Source organism: Hylobates moloch, unplaced genomic scaffold, assembly GCF_009828535.3.
Source record: "Hylobates moloch isolate HMO894 unplaced genomic scaffold, HMol_V3 SCAFFOLD_6, whole genome shotgun sequence".
Lineage (NCBI taxonomy): Eukaryota > Metazoa > Chordata > Mammalia > Primates > Hylobatidae > Hylobates > Hylobates moloch.
The window spans coordinates 109477649-109492536 of NW_026652281.1; the positions used below are offsets into that span (position 1 = coordinate 109477649).

General features: G+C 52.0%; 2 protein-coding genes across 9 annotated transcripts in view; one reads left to right on the forward strand and one right to left on the reverse strand.

Annotated features, from left to right (window-relative positions):
* COG4 (component of oligomeric golgi complex 4) overlaps positions 1-10498 on the forward strand; it is a 38997-nt gene extending 28499 nt beyond the window's left edge. Inside the window, exons 13-19 of one of the 4 annotated variants that reach the window (XM_032157866.2) lie at positions 804-866; positions 7372-7488; positions 8254-8346; positions 8902-8985; positions 9212-9313; positions 9586-9714; positions 9929-10493. In XM_032157866.2, coding sequence (XP_032013757.1) covers positions 804-866; positions 7372-7488; positions 8254-8346; positions 8902-8985; positions 9212-9313; positions 9586-9714; positions 9929-10063 — 723 coding nt within the window. In that variant the 3' untranslated portion in view covers positions 10064-10493. Of the gene's footprint in view, positions 1-803; positions 867-7371; positions 7489-8253; positions 8347-8901; positions 8986-9211; positions 9314-9585; positions 9715-9928 lie in introns of all 4 variants that reach the window. The other 3 variants (XM_032157870.2, XM_032157867.2, XM_032157869.2) reach the window with 3 other exon arrangements.
* A 299-nt stretch (positions 10499-10797) lies between these two features.
* FCSK (fucose kinase) overlaps positions 10798-14888 on the reverse strand; it is a 26197-nt gene continuing 22106 nt past the window's right edge. For 3 of the 5 annotated variants that reach the window (XM_058441198.1, XM_058441197.1, XM_032157871.2), the window contains 4 exons: positions 12611-12798; positions 12420-12519; positions 11669-11892; positions 10798-11493 (listed from right to left, as the gene is read on the reverse strand). In XM_058441198.1, coding sequence (XP_058297181.1) covers positions 11392-11493; positions 11669-11892; positions 12420-12519; positions 12611-12798 — 614 coding nt within the window. In that variant the 3' untranslated portion in view covers positions 10798-11391. Of the gene's footprint in view, positions 11494-11668; positions 11893-12419; positions 12520-12610; positions 12799-13337; positions 14423-14888 lie in introns of those variants that run through there. The other 2 variants (XM_058441200.1, XM_058441199.1) reach the window with 2 other exon arrangements.

A 14888-nucleotide genomic window follows, 5' to 3' on the forward strand; every position in this document is an offset into this window, starting at 1 on the left:
CAGGCTGGAGTGCAGTGACGCAATTTCAGCTCACTGCAACCTCCATCTCCCAGGTTCAAGCGATTCTCCTGCCTCAGCCTCCTGGTAGCTGGGACTACAGATGTGCACCACCACGCCTGGCTAATTTTTTTGTGTGTATTTTTATCAGAGACAAGGTTTCACCATGTTGGCCAGGCTGGTCTTGAACTCCTGACCTCAGGTGATCCACCCGCCTTGGCCTCCCAAAGTGCTGGGATTACAGGCGTGAGCCACCGCGCCTGGCCAAATCATTTTACCTTCTGAGGAGTCTCATTTCCTCCCATGCACTGGGCTTGATAATACGTGTTCTGTGGGGGTATTTGGCAGACTCCATGAGATAAAGAATGAGACAATACCTTATAGGTGGCAGGCTCTCTGGAAGCTTTTCTTTAATGAATGTCAGGCTTTGTATTACTGACCTGGGGCTTGACCGTTTGGAGCCTCAGAACTTATCCCGGACCTGTATGCCTGAGTCATTTCTGCTCTGTAGGTAACACAGTACAAGAAGACCTGAAACCTGAGCTCACTACCTCTGAGGTCCTGATAGCTTTAGGCTCCCTGTCATCAGGCACAGAAGAAGGGCGAGGCTGCTTCCCCATTCTGCCCAATCCAAGATCTGAGCGTCCTGCTCAGATGTAGCAGTGTGGGTTTTCATTACGGCAAGTCTGAACTCCAGCCAGCCCTTCTCTGAGCTTCATGGAGCACAGCTGTCAGCCAGTCTGGCATCGGAGTGGGTGGCAGGCACAGTCAGCAGGAAGTCACGTTCTTCCTTCCTCATCTCCCAGGTGACTCTGAACAACGTGGAAGTCTGCAGTGAAAACATCTCCACTCTGAAGAAGACACTGGAGGTATGAGGGAAATGCCTATCAGTGGTCAGCAGCCATCTTTTCCCATGTCGAGAGAGAGCCCTATACACACATCGTGGTGAAGACACTTACCCTGGTGACATTGAGCCACACTTGAGGGGATTCTTTGGTGACTGACATGATAGCAAGGCATCTTTGGACCAGGGGGAAAAGCTCAGGAGTTGGAAGATCAGAATTCAAATTAGATCTTCCAGGCAAGGCACGGTGGCTCATGCCTGTAATCCCAGCACTTTTGGAGTCCAAGGCGGGTGGATCACTTGAGGTCAGGAGTTCGAGACCAGCCTAGCCAACATGGCGAAACCCCATCTCTACTAAAAATACAAAAATTAGTTGGGCATGATGGCAGACACCTGTAATCCCAGCTGCTTGGGAAACTGAGGCAGGAGAATCGCTTGAACCCAGGAGGCAGAGGTTGCAGTGAGCTGAGACTGTGCCACTGCATTCCAGCCTGGGTGACAGAGCAGACTCTATCTCAAAATAACACACAAATTAGATCTTCCAGCACATAGTTGGCGTGTGACCTTGGACAAGTCCCTTAGCCCTCTGAGCCTCAGTCCTCTCATCCACGAAATGAGATGCATAGCTCCATCCGGCCGTAGCTTGTGTTTCTTGGGTAGCCTAATGAAAAAACAGGATTGAGGCCAAGTGGCTCATACCTATAAGCTCAACATTTTGGGAGGCCAAGGCAGGAGGATTACTTGAGGCCAGGAGTTTGAGACCAGCCTGGGCAATGTGGTGAGACCTCATCTCTACAAAAAAAAAAACCTTTTTTTTTTTAAATCAGGATCAAGGCCGGGTGAGGTGGCTCATGCCTGTAATCCTAACACTTTGGGAGGCTGAGGCAGGTGGATCACAAGGTCAGGAGTTCAAGACCAGCCTGGCCAAGATGGTGAAACCCCATCTCTACTAAAAATACAAAAAATGAGCCAGCCATGGTGGCGGGCGCCTGTAATCCCAGCTACTCGGGAGGCTGAGGCAGAGAATTGCTTGAACCCGGGAGGCAGAGGTTGCAGTGAGCCGAGATCGCGCCACTGCACTCCAGCCTGGGCGACAGAGGGAGATTCTGTCTCAAAAAAAAAAAAAAAAAATCAGGATCAAAAGCACCTTATAAAAATGACAAATCCCTGTATCAATGTAGGAGATTACGATAAGGTTTGCCTAATCCTATACAAAGCTAGTAGCTGTTATTTTTTAGAGGAAGGCAGCAGAGTATAGTGGAAATTGCTCGGGCTTTGAAGCCAGACACCCCAAGTTCAAATCTTCACTTGACCACTGCCCAGCTGTGTGGCCTTAGGCAAAAGTTCTGTAACCTCAGTCTCCTCATTCATAAAGCAGGGATAATGACCTCTGTGCCACATGACTGTTATAAGATGAATGTGATAATATGAACCACTTAGTACATGAGAGGCATGCAGTGGTACTTATTAGTTGTATTAACAGTTAAAAATAACAGTAGCTGGGCCGGGCGTGGTGGCTCATGCCTGTAATCCCAGCACTTTGGGAGGCCGCGGCGGGTGGATTACCTGAGGTCAGGAATTCGAGACCAGTCTGGCCAACATGATGAAACCCTGTCTATACTAAAAATACAAAAAAAATTAACTGGGTGTGGTGCCATGTGCCCGTAATCCCAGCTACTTGGGAGGCTGAGGCAGGAGAATTGTTTGAACCCCGGAGGTGGAGGTTGCAGTCAGCCGAGATTGCATCACTGCACTCCAGGCTGGGCAACAAGAGCGAAACTCCATCTCAAAATAACAACAGCTGGGTGGTTCGTGCCTGTAGTCCCAGCTACTTGGGACCCTGAGTCAGGAGGATTGCTTGAGGCCAGGAGTTTGAGGCCAGCCTGGGCAACATAATGAGACCCCATCACTTAAAAAGTAATAATAGGCTGGGCGCAGTGGCTCACGCCTATAATCCCAGCACTTTGGGAGGCTAAGGCAGGTGGATCACAAGATCAGGCATTCAAGCCTGGCCAAGATGGTGAAGCCCTGTCTCTACTAAAAATACAAAAATTAGCTGGGCACGGTGGCGGGCACCTGTAATCCCAGCTACTTGGGAGGCTGAGGCAGGAGAATTGCTTGAACCCAGGAGGTGGAGGTTGCAGTGAGTCGAGATCACGCCACTTCACTCTAGCCTGGGCAACAGAGCAAGACTCCATCTCAAAAGAAAAAAAAAAGGTAAAAATAGTAGCCAGGTGTGGTGGCTCACACCTATAATCCCAGCACTTTGGGATGCCAAGGCGGGTGGATTACCTGAGGTCAGGAGTTTGAGACCAGCCTGGCAAACATAGTGAAACCCCATCTCTCCTAAAAATACAAAAATTAGCCGGGTGTGGTGGTGCACACCTGTAATCCCGGCTACTCAGGAAGCTGAGGCAGGAGAATCACTTGAACCTGGGAGGCGGAGGTTGCAGCAAGCCAAGATCGTGCCACTGCACTCCAGCCTAGGCAATAGAGTAAGACTCTGTCTCAAAAAAAAAAGAAAAAAAAAAGTAAAAATAGTAAAAATAAATTTAAAAATAACAAAGTAAAAATAACGGCATGGAGGGATCACTTTGTGAACTATTGGAAAATGAGGGGCCCAGTTCTTCCCCACTCCCAAACTCAGCCTCTGGGAAAGATGTGAGGCCGGGGCCCTGCCTCCACAGTGAACACTTGTGCAAAGGAGGATGCTTTGCAGCAGAGACAAAGGGCTCAGTGCACAACCTGGTGTGAAGTATGGGCCTTATGCTGGCACACTGAGGAGGAGGCTGGAGCCAGCACACAGTAGAGAGGGATGGCTCAGAGAGAACAGTCAGGCGGGAGTTTGTAGTACTGTAAACTGGATTACGTTAGGAATTTACCCCAAAAAAGCCTCAAAATGGGATGGAATAAAATAAGGTGGCATAGGCCAGACGCAGTGGCTCACGTCTGTAATCCCAACACTTTGGGAGGCTGAGGCAGACGGATTACCTGAGGTCAGGAGTTCGAGACCAGCCTGGCCAACATGGAGAAACCCCATCTATACTAAAAATACAAAATTAGCCGGATGTAGGGGCGCATGCCTGTAATCCCAGCTACTTAGGAGGCTGAGGCAGGAGAATCGCTTGAACCCGGGAGGTGGAGGTTGTGGTGAGCCAAGATCATGCCCATTGCACTCCAGCCTGGGCAACAAGAGCAAAACTCCGTCTCAAAAATAAAAATAAATGTGGTGGCATAATGTACTGATAACATAGTATCTATCACGTTGTATGTGTTCAACAAGTTGGCTGTCATCATTGTTGGTTTTTTTTTTTGAGATGGAGTCTCGGTCTGTTGCCCAGGCTACAATGCAATGGCGTGATCTCAGCTCACTGCAACTTCTGTGATTCTCCTGCCTCAGCCTCTGGAGTAGCTGGGATTATAAGCACCTGCCACCACGCCCAGCTAATTTTTGTATTTTTAGTAGGGATGGGGTTTTGCCATGTTGGCCAGGCTGGTCTCGAACTCCTGGCCTCAAGCGATCCGCCCGCCTTGGCGTCCCAAAGTGCTGGGATTACAGGCATGAACCACTTCGCCTGGCCTTGTCTTTTTTTTATTTTATTTTTTTATTTTTATTTTTTGAGACCGATTCTTGCTCTGTTGCCCAGGCTGTAGTGCAGTGGCATGATCTCGGCTCACTGTAACCTCAGCAATTCTCCTGCCTCAGCTTCCTAAGTTGCTGGGATTATAGGCGCCTGATACCATGCCCAGCTGATTTTTGTATTTTTAGTAGAGACGAGGTTTCACCATGCTGTCTAGGCTGGTCTCAAACTCCCAACCTCAGGCAATCCGCCCACCTCAGCCTCCCATAGTGCTGGGATTACAGGTGTGAGCCACCATGCCTGGCTGTTTTTTTTTTTTTGAGATGAAGTTTTGCTCTTGTTGCCCAGGCTGGAGTGCAGTGACGCAGTCTTGGCTTACTGCAACCTCCACCTCCCGGATTCAAGCGATTCTCTTGCCTCAGCCTCCCAAGTAGCTGAGACTACAGGCGTGTGCCCACACCTAGCTAATTTTTGTAATTTTAGTAGAGACAGGTTTTCATCATTTTGGCCAGGATGGTCTCGATCTCTTCACCTCGTGATCTGCCCGCCTTGGCCTCCCAAAGTGCTGGGATTACAGGCGTGAGCCACGGCGCCCGGCCGACATCATTGTTTGTAAGTCATGGCACTTTAGACTATTTCTGACCTCATCCTTAACATGAGTTTGTTGCTTTTGGGAAGTAAAATTTGGGGAAATATTAGAAATTCATAAGTGAGCTGGTAGAGTTAGCCAAGTAAAAGAGCTGAAAAACCTATTCCCATAAATCCCAGCTGCCCTTAGCTTTGCATTTCACAGATGTTCTTTCTTAGCCCCATCAGCAGCCCTTTGAGATAGGCAGATCAGGTGGCATGACGTTCAGCTTACGGGGGAGGTTACAAGACTACTCAAACACAGTGTCAGGAATACTGTGGGAGTGAAGGGCCTTTGTCTGCTAGAAGAGTCCCTCTGAGTTCTTCCACTCTGCTTCCCCTCTGGAGCCAAAACAGCATGAACTTTCTAAGGAGGCTGTGAGAAATGTGGCAGCTCCTGGCAACCCAAAACATGAGTTTCAAGCAGTTCCCCCTGGAGAGGTCTGTACACCTACGCTGTAGTGTGGTGATTAGAAACAGGCATTCTAGGCTGGGCGCGGTGGCTCATGCCTGTAATCCTAGCACTTTGGGAGGCCAAGGTGGGCGGATCACAAGGTAGGAGATCGAGACCATCCTGGCTAACACGGTGAAACCCCATCTCTACTAAAAATACAAAAAATTAGCCAGGCGTGGTGGTGGGCGCCTGTAGTCCCAGCTACTCGGGAAGCTGAGGCAGGAGAATGGCGTGAACCCTGGAGGCAGAGCTTGCAGTGAACGAGATCGAGCCACTGCACTCCAGCCTAGGCGATAGAGTGAGACTCCGTCTCAAAAGAAAAAAAAAAGAAACAGGCATTCTGGGCTGGACACGGTGGTTCACGCCTGTAATCTCAGCACTTTGGGAGGCTCAGGCGGGCAGATCACCTGAGGTCAGGAGTTCAAGACCAGCCTGGCCAAGATGGTGAAACCCCTTCTCTACAAAAATACAATAATTAGCTGGGCATGATGGTGGGTGCTCGTAATCCCAGCTACTCCGGAGGCTGAGGTGGGAGAATCACTTGAACCCAGGAGACAGAAGTTGCAGTCAGCCAAGATCATGCTGTTGCACTCCAGCTTGGGTGACACAGCAAGACTCTGTCTCAAAAAAAAAAAAAAACAGGGTCTCGCTTTGTTGCCCAGGCTGGTCTTGAACTCCTGGGGTCCAGCAATCCTCCTACCTTGGCCTCACAAAGTCGTAGGATTACAATAGTGAGCCACCATGCTCAGCCTTTCATGACTTATTGCCATGGCTTTGAATAAATTATTAACTTCTGTGCCTCAGTTTCCTCATCTGTACAATGGAGATAATTTACCTATTTCATAAAGGAGATACTTTTTTTTATGAAGGTCAAAGTAACTTAAAATAGTTGTGGCAGTTTTTTGGTTTTCATTTTGTTGTTTTTAAGCAGAGTAGGTACTTTGGTCTCACTCTATTGCCCGGGCTGGAGTACAGTGGCACAGTCAGCTCTCTGCAATCTTGAACCCTTGGGCTCAAGGGATCCTCTCACCTCAGCCTCCTGAGTAGCTGGGGATGCAGGGGCGCACCACTACATCCAGCTAATTCTTTAATTTTCTGTGGAGACGGCTTCTCACTATGTTTCCCTGCTGTTCTTAAACTCTGGTCTCAAGTGGTCCTTGCACCTTGGCCTCCCAAAGTGCTAGAATTACCGACATGAGCCACCTCGCCCAGCCTGGTATTTTAATAAAAGTAAAATGCTTAGAACAAAGCCAGGTATACAGTAAGCCCTTAAACCTTAGCTGTGATCTTGACCATCCCCTTTGGTAGCCAGACCAAAATATTTAAGAAGCAGAAACTAGCTTTTGTGGTTTTTTGGTAAATTTAAATAAAATTTAAAAAGAAGTAAATAAATATAAAAGTGGGGAAAAAAAAAAGGAACTATAGCAATAATAGCTAGTGTCTCCTGTGCCAGGCACTGAGCTAGGCACATTGTGCTTCATCTCATACGTGAGGAGCAGGAATTGGTGTTCCCATTTTATAGACAGGAAAATTGAAGCTCAGAAACTTTAAATCATTTGCCCAAGGTCACTCAACTAATACATCACTGAGACAGAACTTGAACCTAGGAATGTCTGACTCTAAAGACAGGAAAAACTTTCTGGTATTTCTATTTCTTACTCACTTCCCCGACACTGGTACCCCCATATTACAGAGGGGGAAGTGGGAGCCAAGTGGATAACTACCAGGATAGAATCCAGGTTTTCTGAAACCCATCCGGGCTCTTGACAGGCCATAGCTGGCTGGAGGAGTAGAACTGGCTGGTGCCTCTCCTCACACTCCCATGGCCCACGCGTGCTCGGTGGTCTTACAGCAGTGTTCTCGCCTAGAGTGACTGCACCAAGCTCTTCAGCCAGGGCATTGGAGGGGAGCAGGCCCAGGCCAAGTTTGACAGCTGCCTTTCTGACTTGGCCGCCGTGTCCAACAAATTCCGAGACCTCTTGCAGGTAAGCCCCAGGTTCAACTGCTGACTGAGTCCTGTGCCTGTGTGTTGCTCTGAGAAGATTGTTAGCTGGATCATCGTATGCAAGGAAGCCAGGAGGACAGGTGAGGGAGCAGCAAGCAAGCCCTGGAGCCTGGAGTTGTGCAGGTCCCTTGAGACTAAAGGCCCTGTTGGTTTTTCAGCAGTGAAGTTGTCACACTGACAAGCCAACATCTGGTACTCTAGACTTTCCACTTGGCCCCACAATGACAAGAGCCCTCAGAAGATGCTCAGAGGAAGTGGAGCCACATGGTTGTTCTGACCTGTGGCCCTAGCCACAGGTGCTGCCTAACACCGGGCATTCTGAAATCTCTTGTGAGAGTTTATCAGAACAGTCTCAAGGCCTCATCGTTACCCTGGACCTGAATCAGCTGAGATCTGGAAAGGGGCATGTTCCTGGCTTCTCCTTGCGTCAGCACTAGCTCTGTTATAACCTCCAACGGGGCCTGCAGAAAGCCTCAGGGCTGGAAGAATGCCCTGCAGTCAAGGGATGGGGAGAGGAGAGAGGGAAGGGGTGGAGAGAGGAGAGAGGGAAGGGGTGGGGAGAGGAGAGAAGGAAGAAATGGGGAGAGGAGAGAAAGAAGAGATGGGGAGAGGAAAGAGGGAAGAGATGGGGAGAAGAGAGAGGGAAGGGATGGGGAGAGGATAGAGGGAAGGGGTGGGGAGAAGAGAGAGGGAAGGGATGAGGTGTGCCTTCTGTGTCACATGTCTCCACCTTGTCCTTGTGCAGGAAGGGCTGACGGAGCTCAACAGCACAGCCATCAAGCCACAGCTGCAGCCTTGGATCAACAGCTTTTTCTCCGTCTCCCACAACATCGAGGAGGTTAGCCTGGCACAGGCAGCCATCAAGCCCCGATGACCCCTCACCCCTAGCCCCAGCTAGGGGGAGCGGAGCCATCTGAACAGACTAGACCTTCCATGCTTCCCAGGCCCACTTCCCCCACCCTCACCTATGAAGACTAGGTTCCTCCCAGGAAACAGTTTGTCCCTAGTCAGAAGGGCTCAGAAAGACATGGAGTTTGCCTTGACCTAACTTATTCCCTTATTGGAGTTCTTTTTGCCCCGCCTATGATAGACTTAGAAGCGTTTTTTTCCTCCTGGTCTAGTGATTTCATTCCTGTAGAACATGAGATCCAAGAAGGAATAAAATGCCAGGAACTTGACCATATTATGTGGGCCACTGCTACAGCCCTGGGCTGTTTGCTGGTCAGTTTCTGCCAGCCTGGGTGTCTGAGCTGGTTTTAAACTAGATGAGTCAGAAGGCACAGGGAAGGAATAATGTTTTACATTATTTTCTTAGAGGGATAGAGGTGGGTGGCAGTGAATGGTACTTCTCAGAAAGAGGCCCATGGTGATCAGCCCTGCTTCCTGACAACAGGAGGAATTCAATGACTATGAGGCCAACGACCCTTGGGTACAACAGTTCATCCTTAACCTGGAGCAGCAAATGGCAGAGTTCAAGGTAAGCAGGGGCCCTAGGGATCCACTTAGGGAATTACCCACCTCTGCCCAAACCAGCAGCCTGCAGGGTCTCATCACATTCCTTCTGGGGACCCTGAGAGCCCTTCCAGCCCTCACCTGTAGAAACTCCCCCGTGGCCTCACGCAACTATCCTCACCACCTAAGAGTCCAGCGTAGAGGCAGAGGAGTTAGGTGGGGCTCGGCTGTTGTCAACCCTCTGTGTGCAGGCCAGCCTGTCCCCGGTCATCTACGACAGCCTAACCGGCCTCATGACCAGCCTTGTTGCCGTCGAGTTGGAGAAAGTGGTGCTGAAATCCACCTTTAACCGGGTAAGGTAAAGGGGTCATGAGTCTGCAGCTCTTGCTTCTCTGAGGAAGACAAGTCATGCCACCACCCCAGGACTTGCATCCCCTCTGTCTGCTGCCCACAGGCCCTGCATGTCTGGGTCCAGTCCTGCCCTGGCTTCTGAAGCCGTAGAGCAAACGAGTCACAGGGCACCACCTAAGGCCTGGCCGGCCTTGCCACCCAGCTCTGGGGGCAACTGGAGGCCAGTTCTGCTTGGCCAGGCCTAAGTAGTGACTGGGCTTGGGTTCTCCTGCAGCTGGGCGGTCTGCAGTTTGACAAGGAGCTGAGGTCACTCATTGCCTACCTTACCACGGTGACCACGTGGACCATCCGAGACAAGTTTGCCCGGCTCTCCCAGATGGCCACCATCCTCAATCTGGAGCGGGTAGGTGGGGCACCCTTGGCCCAGCCAGGGAGGGGTGACTGAAAGAGGCAAAGATGGATCCCCGCCACTTCCCTCTAAACCATGTCTGCCAGTAGCCAGCCCTATAGGACACCTTCCCCTTCCCGGGTGCCCCTGCTCTGCCCCTGGTAGAGGCCAGAGCCCTCTTTCAGAATAGCCCCACCTTGCTGACTGGTCTCTATGTCCTTCCCCACAGGTGACTGAGATCCTCGATTACTGGGGACCCAATTCCGGCCCGTTGACGTGGCGCCTCACCCCTGCTGAAGTGCGCCAGGTGCTGGCCCTGAGGATAGACTTCCGCAGTGAAGATATCAAGAGGCTGCGCCTGTAGCTGCCTGGATGAGCACACCTGGCTCATCCCACTTCCAGGCCTGTTCCCTAAGGGGCTCCAGCCAAGGAGCTGAGCGAGGCTGTCGGCTTGGGGGAGATCTGACAGCCCAGACCTTTCTACGGCTGGCAGCAGAGAAACAAGGTCTGGACCCACTCCATGCTCTGCCCTCAGACCTGGCCAGGTGATGCTCTGGGGGCAGCGTCTCCCCACCGAGAGAAGCGGGCTCCTAATGAGGTGGGAAAGCCGCAGCAGGCAGCCCAGGCCAGCTTTCTGCATGGATGGTCAGTCTCCTGCCCTCAAACACTGCAGCAAACAAGCTACCCCTGCCAGCCCTAGACAACTTGGGTACATCTGGGGACCTAGCAGTTAGGCTTGACTTTGAGGAGAGGTTGTGATGTTTATGATCCCTGAATAAAGCTACTCCTTGGAGCGATGCCAGTGTGCTGTTTCCAGGGAGGGCCAGATGCTATGGGGCAGGGCAGGTCTACCAGTTGCACTGAAATAGGAAGGCAAAACCCAAGACCTCAGCCTCCTCCCACACGCAGTGCAGCACACAGCTGTGTCCGGGGCCCACATGATGGCAGGAGCCCCCATCCTGTCCCAGACCCTCGTGCCCCTCTTGAGCCCTCGGCACCACAAGCTGGATCACCCCAGGGCCAGTTCCCCATAGTGTAGAGGAAGTGGGAACTGCTCCCAGCAGGAGCAAAAGTGACTTTATGAGGACCACCTGCAAGGACAGAGTGAATTTATTCCAAGAATGCCAGTCCTGAGAACCCACTTCCCACAGGCACCAGGTCACTTGGCACGGTCCATAGTTTTGCTGGTTAAGGCCTGCGATGGCAGCGAGTCCCTGGGTCACTGCCACCAACTTGGCAAGGGACCGTCACCCTCACTCCCACACTCCCATGAGGGTTGAGCGTGAAGTCTACAACTCTAAGGAAGGCCATAGGGAATGCCTCGAAGGACCTCTTCAGGGTTGGCCTTGCCAAGGGACTCCCAGCCATATGCCAAGGCTGGCTGTCAACCCTTTCCAGGTTCCTCTTGGAATGAGAAGGCCAGCCACAGGATTTGTAAAGGCCACATGGGATACTAAGCTTGGGACCTTCCTATGTCCAGGAGGAACAGAGGCTACACCTAGGCCACTGTCCGCCAGGTCACAGTCCTGTCCCAGGCACTCTCTGCTTGCCCAGGTCTTGCTCTGGTCAGCTTCCTTTGGGAGCAGATTTGCAGAGGTGGGTGGGGAGGAGGAGGTGGAGGTTCCCATCGGGCAAGGAAGGTGGGGGACACTGTAGCTCCAGGTTTTCTCCTGTTGCAGAGAGAAGCCAGCTTCATGGGAAAGGGCAACAGGTTGAGGCCTCGGTCCCCAGCAGCTTCAGGCTCAGGCCCTGAGTGTCCACTTCAACCAGGTGGATGCTGTAATTCCCAAGGCCCTGGACAGGACAGGAAATATTTAGAAGGCTCTGGACAAATCTCAGGGCTTCTGGAGGCTGGACTGAGCCTGCAGGACCAGGGGGACTTACAGATATAGCCCCTGGTTAACTGGTAGGCCACAGCGAGGTCTCTTGCCCCCAGAGGTCTCTTGACCAACCCCAGCCCCATCAGTACCTCGGTCTTGGCCAGCACCGCCTCCAAGGCCTCCTTTTGCTGTGGCTCCTTGGTCAACAGATAGAGAAAGCCTCCACCACCTGCCCCAGCCAGGCTCTGGCCATGCACGTGGGGGGCCAGGACATCCATCATACGCCGCACAGCCAGGGGCTCACAGCCTGGAGCCATGAGCTTCTTCTGCTCCCAGTATGAGGTCAGGCACTGGCCCAGCAGAGGCAGGCTTCCTGAGGTGGGGCAGAGGGGAGTGATGTGCCTGGGCCAAGATACTGAGCACCCATCTGGAGATTGCATGAAGTGCCAGGACATGCTGCTGAGCCAGTGTCATGGTAAAGAAGCCAGATTTCAGTGCCGGCTCCAACAAGCCCACTTCCCAGGACTGCCTGAGGACCAATGTGCAGGAAGCAACCAACACCACACCCAGCATAGTCGGCATCTAGGGAGCTGTGAAGCCACACACTGGGGGCCCTGCCCAGCTCAGACTTCCCTGGAACTCAGCCATGGGTTGATTCCCTTCCCCTCTCTGCTTCCTGTTAGGTAGGGCTGGAGGGCCTTTCCCATGATGAAAATTTTGTTCTCAGATGTGGCTTTCCCCTAAATGTGAGACCCTGGAGAGGACAGACAGTAGGCTTCTGTTCCTAGAAGCCAAATATCTGGAGCTTGTGCCAAGCCTGCAGATGACCCTGGCCTCAAACCAACAAGTGACAGGATACTCGCTCCCAGTGCCCTGACCCCCCCGGAGGAAGCCCCTCACCTTGGCGGAAGCCTTCAGCGCACTCCTCAGTTTGCCGCACCAGGCTGTGGGCATTCTGCACCACAGCAGGCAGTCGGGCATACCAGCTCCTCAGCACATCCTGCGGACGGGGCAGGAGAAGGGGTGGTGAGGACCCAGGCCCAGCCGGCAGGCCCCCTGCCTGCCTCCCTCATGCTGGGGCCAGAGCTCACCTGCAGCAGATTCCGAGCCAGGCGGGTCTTGCCAGTGTACACCAAGAGCAGGTGGTCATTGAGCTTCTGGACAAAGCCCTCAGGCACCGTGACCTCTTCTACCTCCACCTTCAGCGGCAGCTGAGCCCGGGAGCGCCCCACCTTGATGCCAGGCATTAGGCCACCCACTTGGTCCTGCCAGCCACCTCCTGTGAGCCCAGGGCCTGTCACTGTTGGAGTCTATCTGGCCCAGCTTCACTCTCCCAGCCTAGGCTCCCCGCCCCGCACCCCTTGCTGGGACCAGTGTGGAAAGATAGCTTCCCTCAACTCCACAGGACAGTGAGCTATGCAGCTTCTGTCCCCAGGATAATCCCAGCAAGGGAATGGGCTTCACTCCAGGGCAAAGCTTGGAATTCCCAAGGCCTGAGTTTTGTTTTAGACCTAATGTATAATTGGAATTGGGATAAACCACATTGCAGGATAAAGATTTTACACTATGGCCGGGCACGGTGGCGGCGGGCAGATCATTTGAGGTCAGGAGTTTGAGACCAACCTGGCCAACATGGTGAAATCCAATCTCTACCAAAAATACAAAAATTAGCCAGGCATGGTTGTGCGTGCCCTGTAATCCCAGCTTCTGGGGAGGCTGAGGCAGAGGTTGCAGTGAGCTGAGATCGCACCACTGCACTCCAGCCTGGGTGACAGTGTGAGACTCTGTCTCAAAAAATACATATTTTATACTGACCTCTGCCCCTCCTAGCGGAGTTTTAGTCAGAGAAGAGGCTGACAGACACCTTCCCTGTAGCCTGAGTCTCCCTGCACCGTCTTCTGACAGGTGGTTTATGTTGGAAGGAAGGTCATCAGGATCTGTTTTTCTCTTATCTAACTTAGACATCTTTCCATCTTCAGTAATGAAAGGTATGTATCATTTTCCTCCTTGTAGCTGCATAAAAATAACAAAACTAGTCCAGGCATGGTGGCTCACGCTTGTAATCCCAGCACTTTGGAAGGCCACGGCGGGCGGATCACGAGGTCCGGAGTTCAAGACCAGCCTGGCCAACACAGTGAAACCCTATCTCTACTAAAAATACAAAAAATTAGCTGGGCATGGTGGCAGGCACCTGTAATCCCAGCTACTCAGGAGGCTGAGGCAGGAGAATCGCTTGAACCCAGGAGGTAGAGGTTGCAGTGAGCTGAGATCGTGCCACTGCACTCCAATCTGGGTGACAGAGCTAGACTCCATCTCAAAAATAAAAAAAAAATTAAAAATAACAAAACTTGAGTTGCTTCTGGGACAGTCCCTTGATATTTAGGGAAGGGCCTGCAAGGATTTAAAGTATGAAATGCAAAAGACAGGAGCCATCCGGAACTTTGCAGCCAAAACCTGGTGGCTGCAAAGTGGCTAAGTCTTGAAATGTTAAGACTTAACTGTGCCCCTCTGCTTCAAAGCACTTGGCACAGTTTGTAATATACATGCACCTGAGTGGTTATTGATTAATGACTGTCTCCAGGAGACCACAGGGCTTTTGAGGGCAGGGACCCTATTTTTGCTCATTTTATCCCTGGGGCCCCACAGAGTGGGTTCTCAACAAATAGCTGTCCGTTGGCCAAATGCAGAACTTGAATGGTGCACCTCAAAAGAAAACTGAAAATGCTTCCACATCTGCTCCTTTTGCTAATGACTACCGATTATGTGATATGAGTCACTACAGTGAAATGAGAGGCTTGAGCTGCAGAGTGACGGAAAACACCACAGTCAGGCTTCAGTAGGCCTTTGCAGCAGTTTCCTTCCAGGGGTGTGCTGGAGACGGGGCCTGACACCCTGAGGTGGACCTGAAACCAGACGAGCCTGTGGCTGCTCTACACTGGCCATGGGTTCCAGGGGGCTCGGTGGCCAGGAGGAGTGAGAAGCCTGGAGCTGGTGACATTCATTAGATCATAGTCATTGTTCGGCTCTTGCTGTCCCACCATATGGCCAGGGGGTGGGGGCGGGGGCACAGGTGATCATATCTCAAGTAAGGGCACGATGCCAGAAGGGCAGGCAGAAGGTCCAAACCAGCTCTGCCCAGCCCTACCCGAGCACAGCCCTGGATAGGCACAGTCACGAAGCACAGCACCTGGCCCCAACAAGCATGAGAGGCACAGCACTGGCCAGGCGCGGTGGCTCATGCCTGTAATCCCAGCACTTTGGGAGGCTGAGGCAGGCGGATCACGAGGTCAGGAGATCAAGACCATCCTGGCTAACACGGTGAAACCTTGTCTCTACCAACAATACAAAAAATTAGCTGGGCGTGGTGGC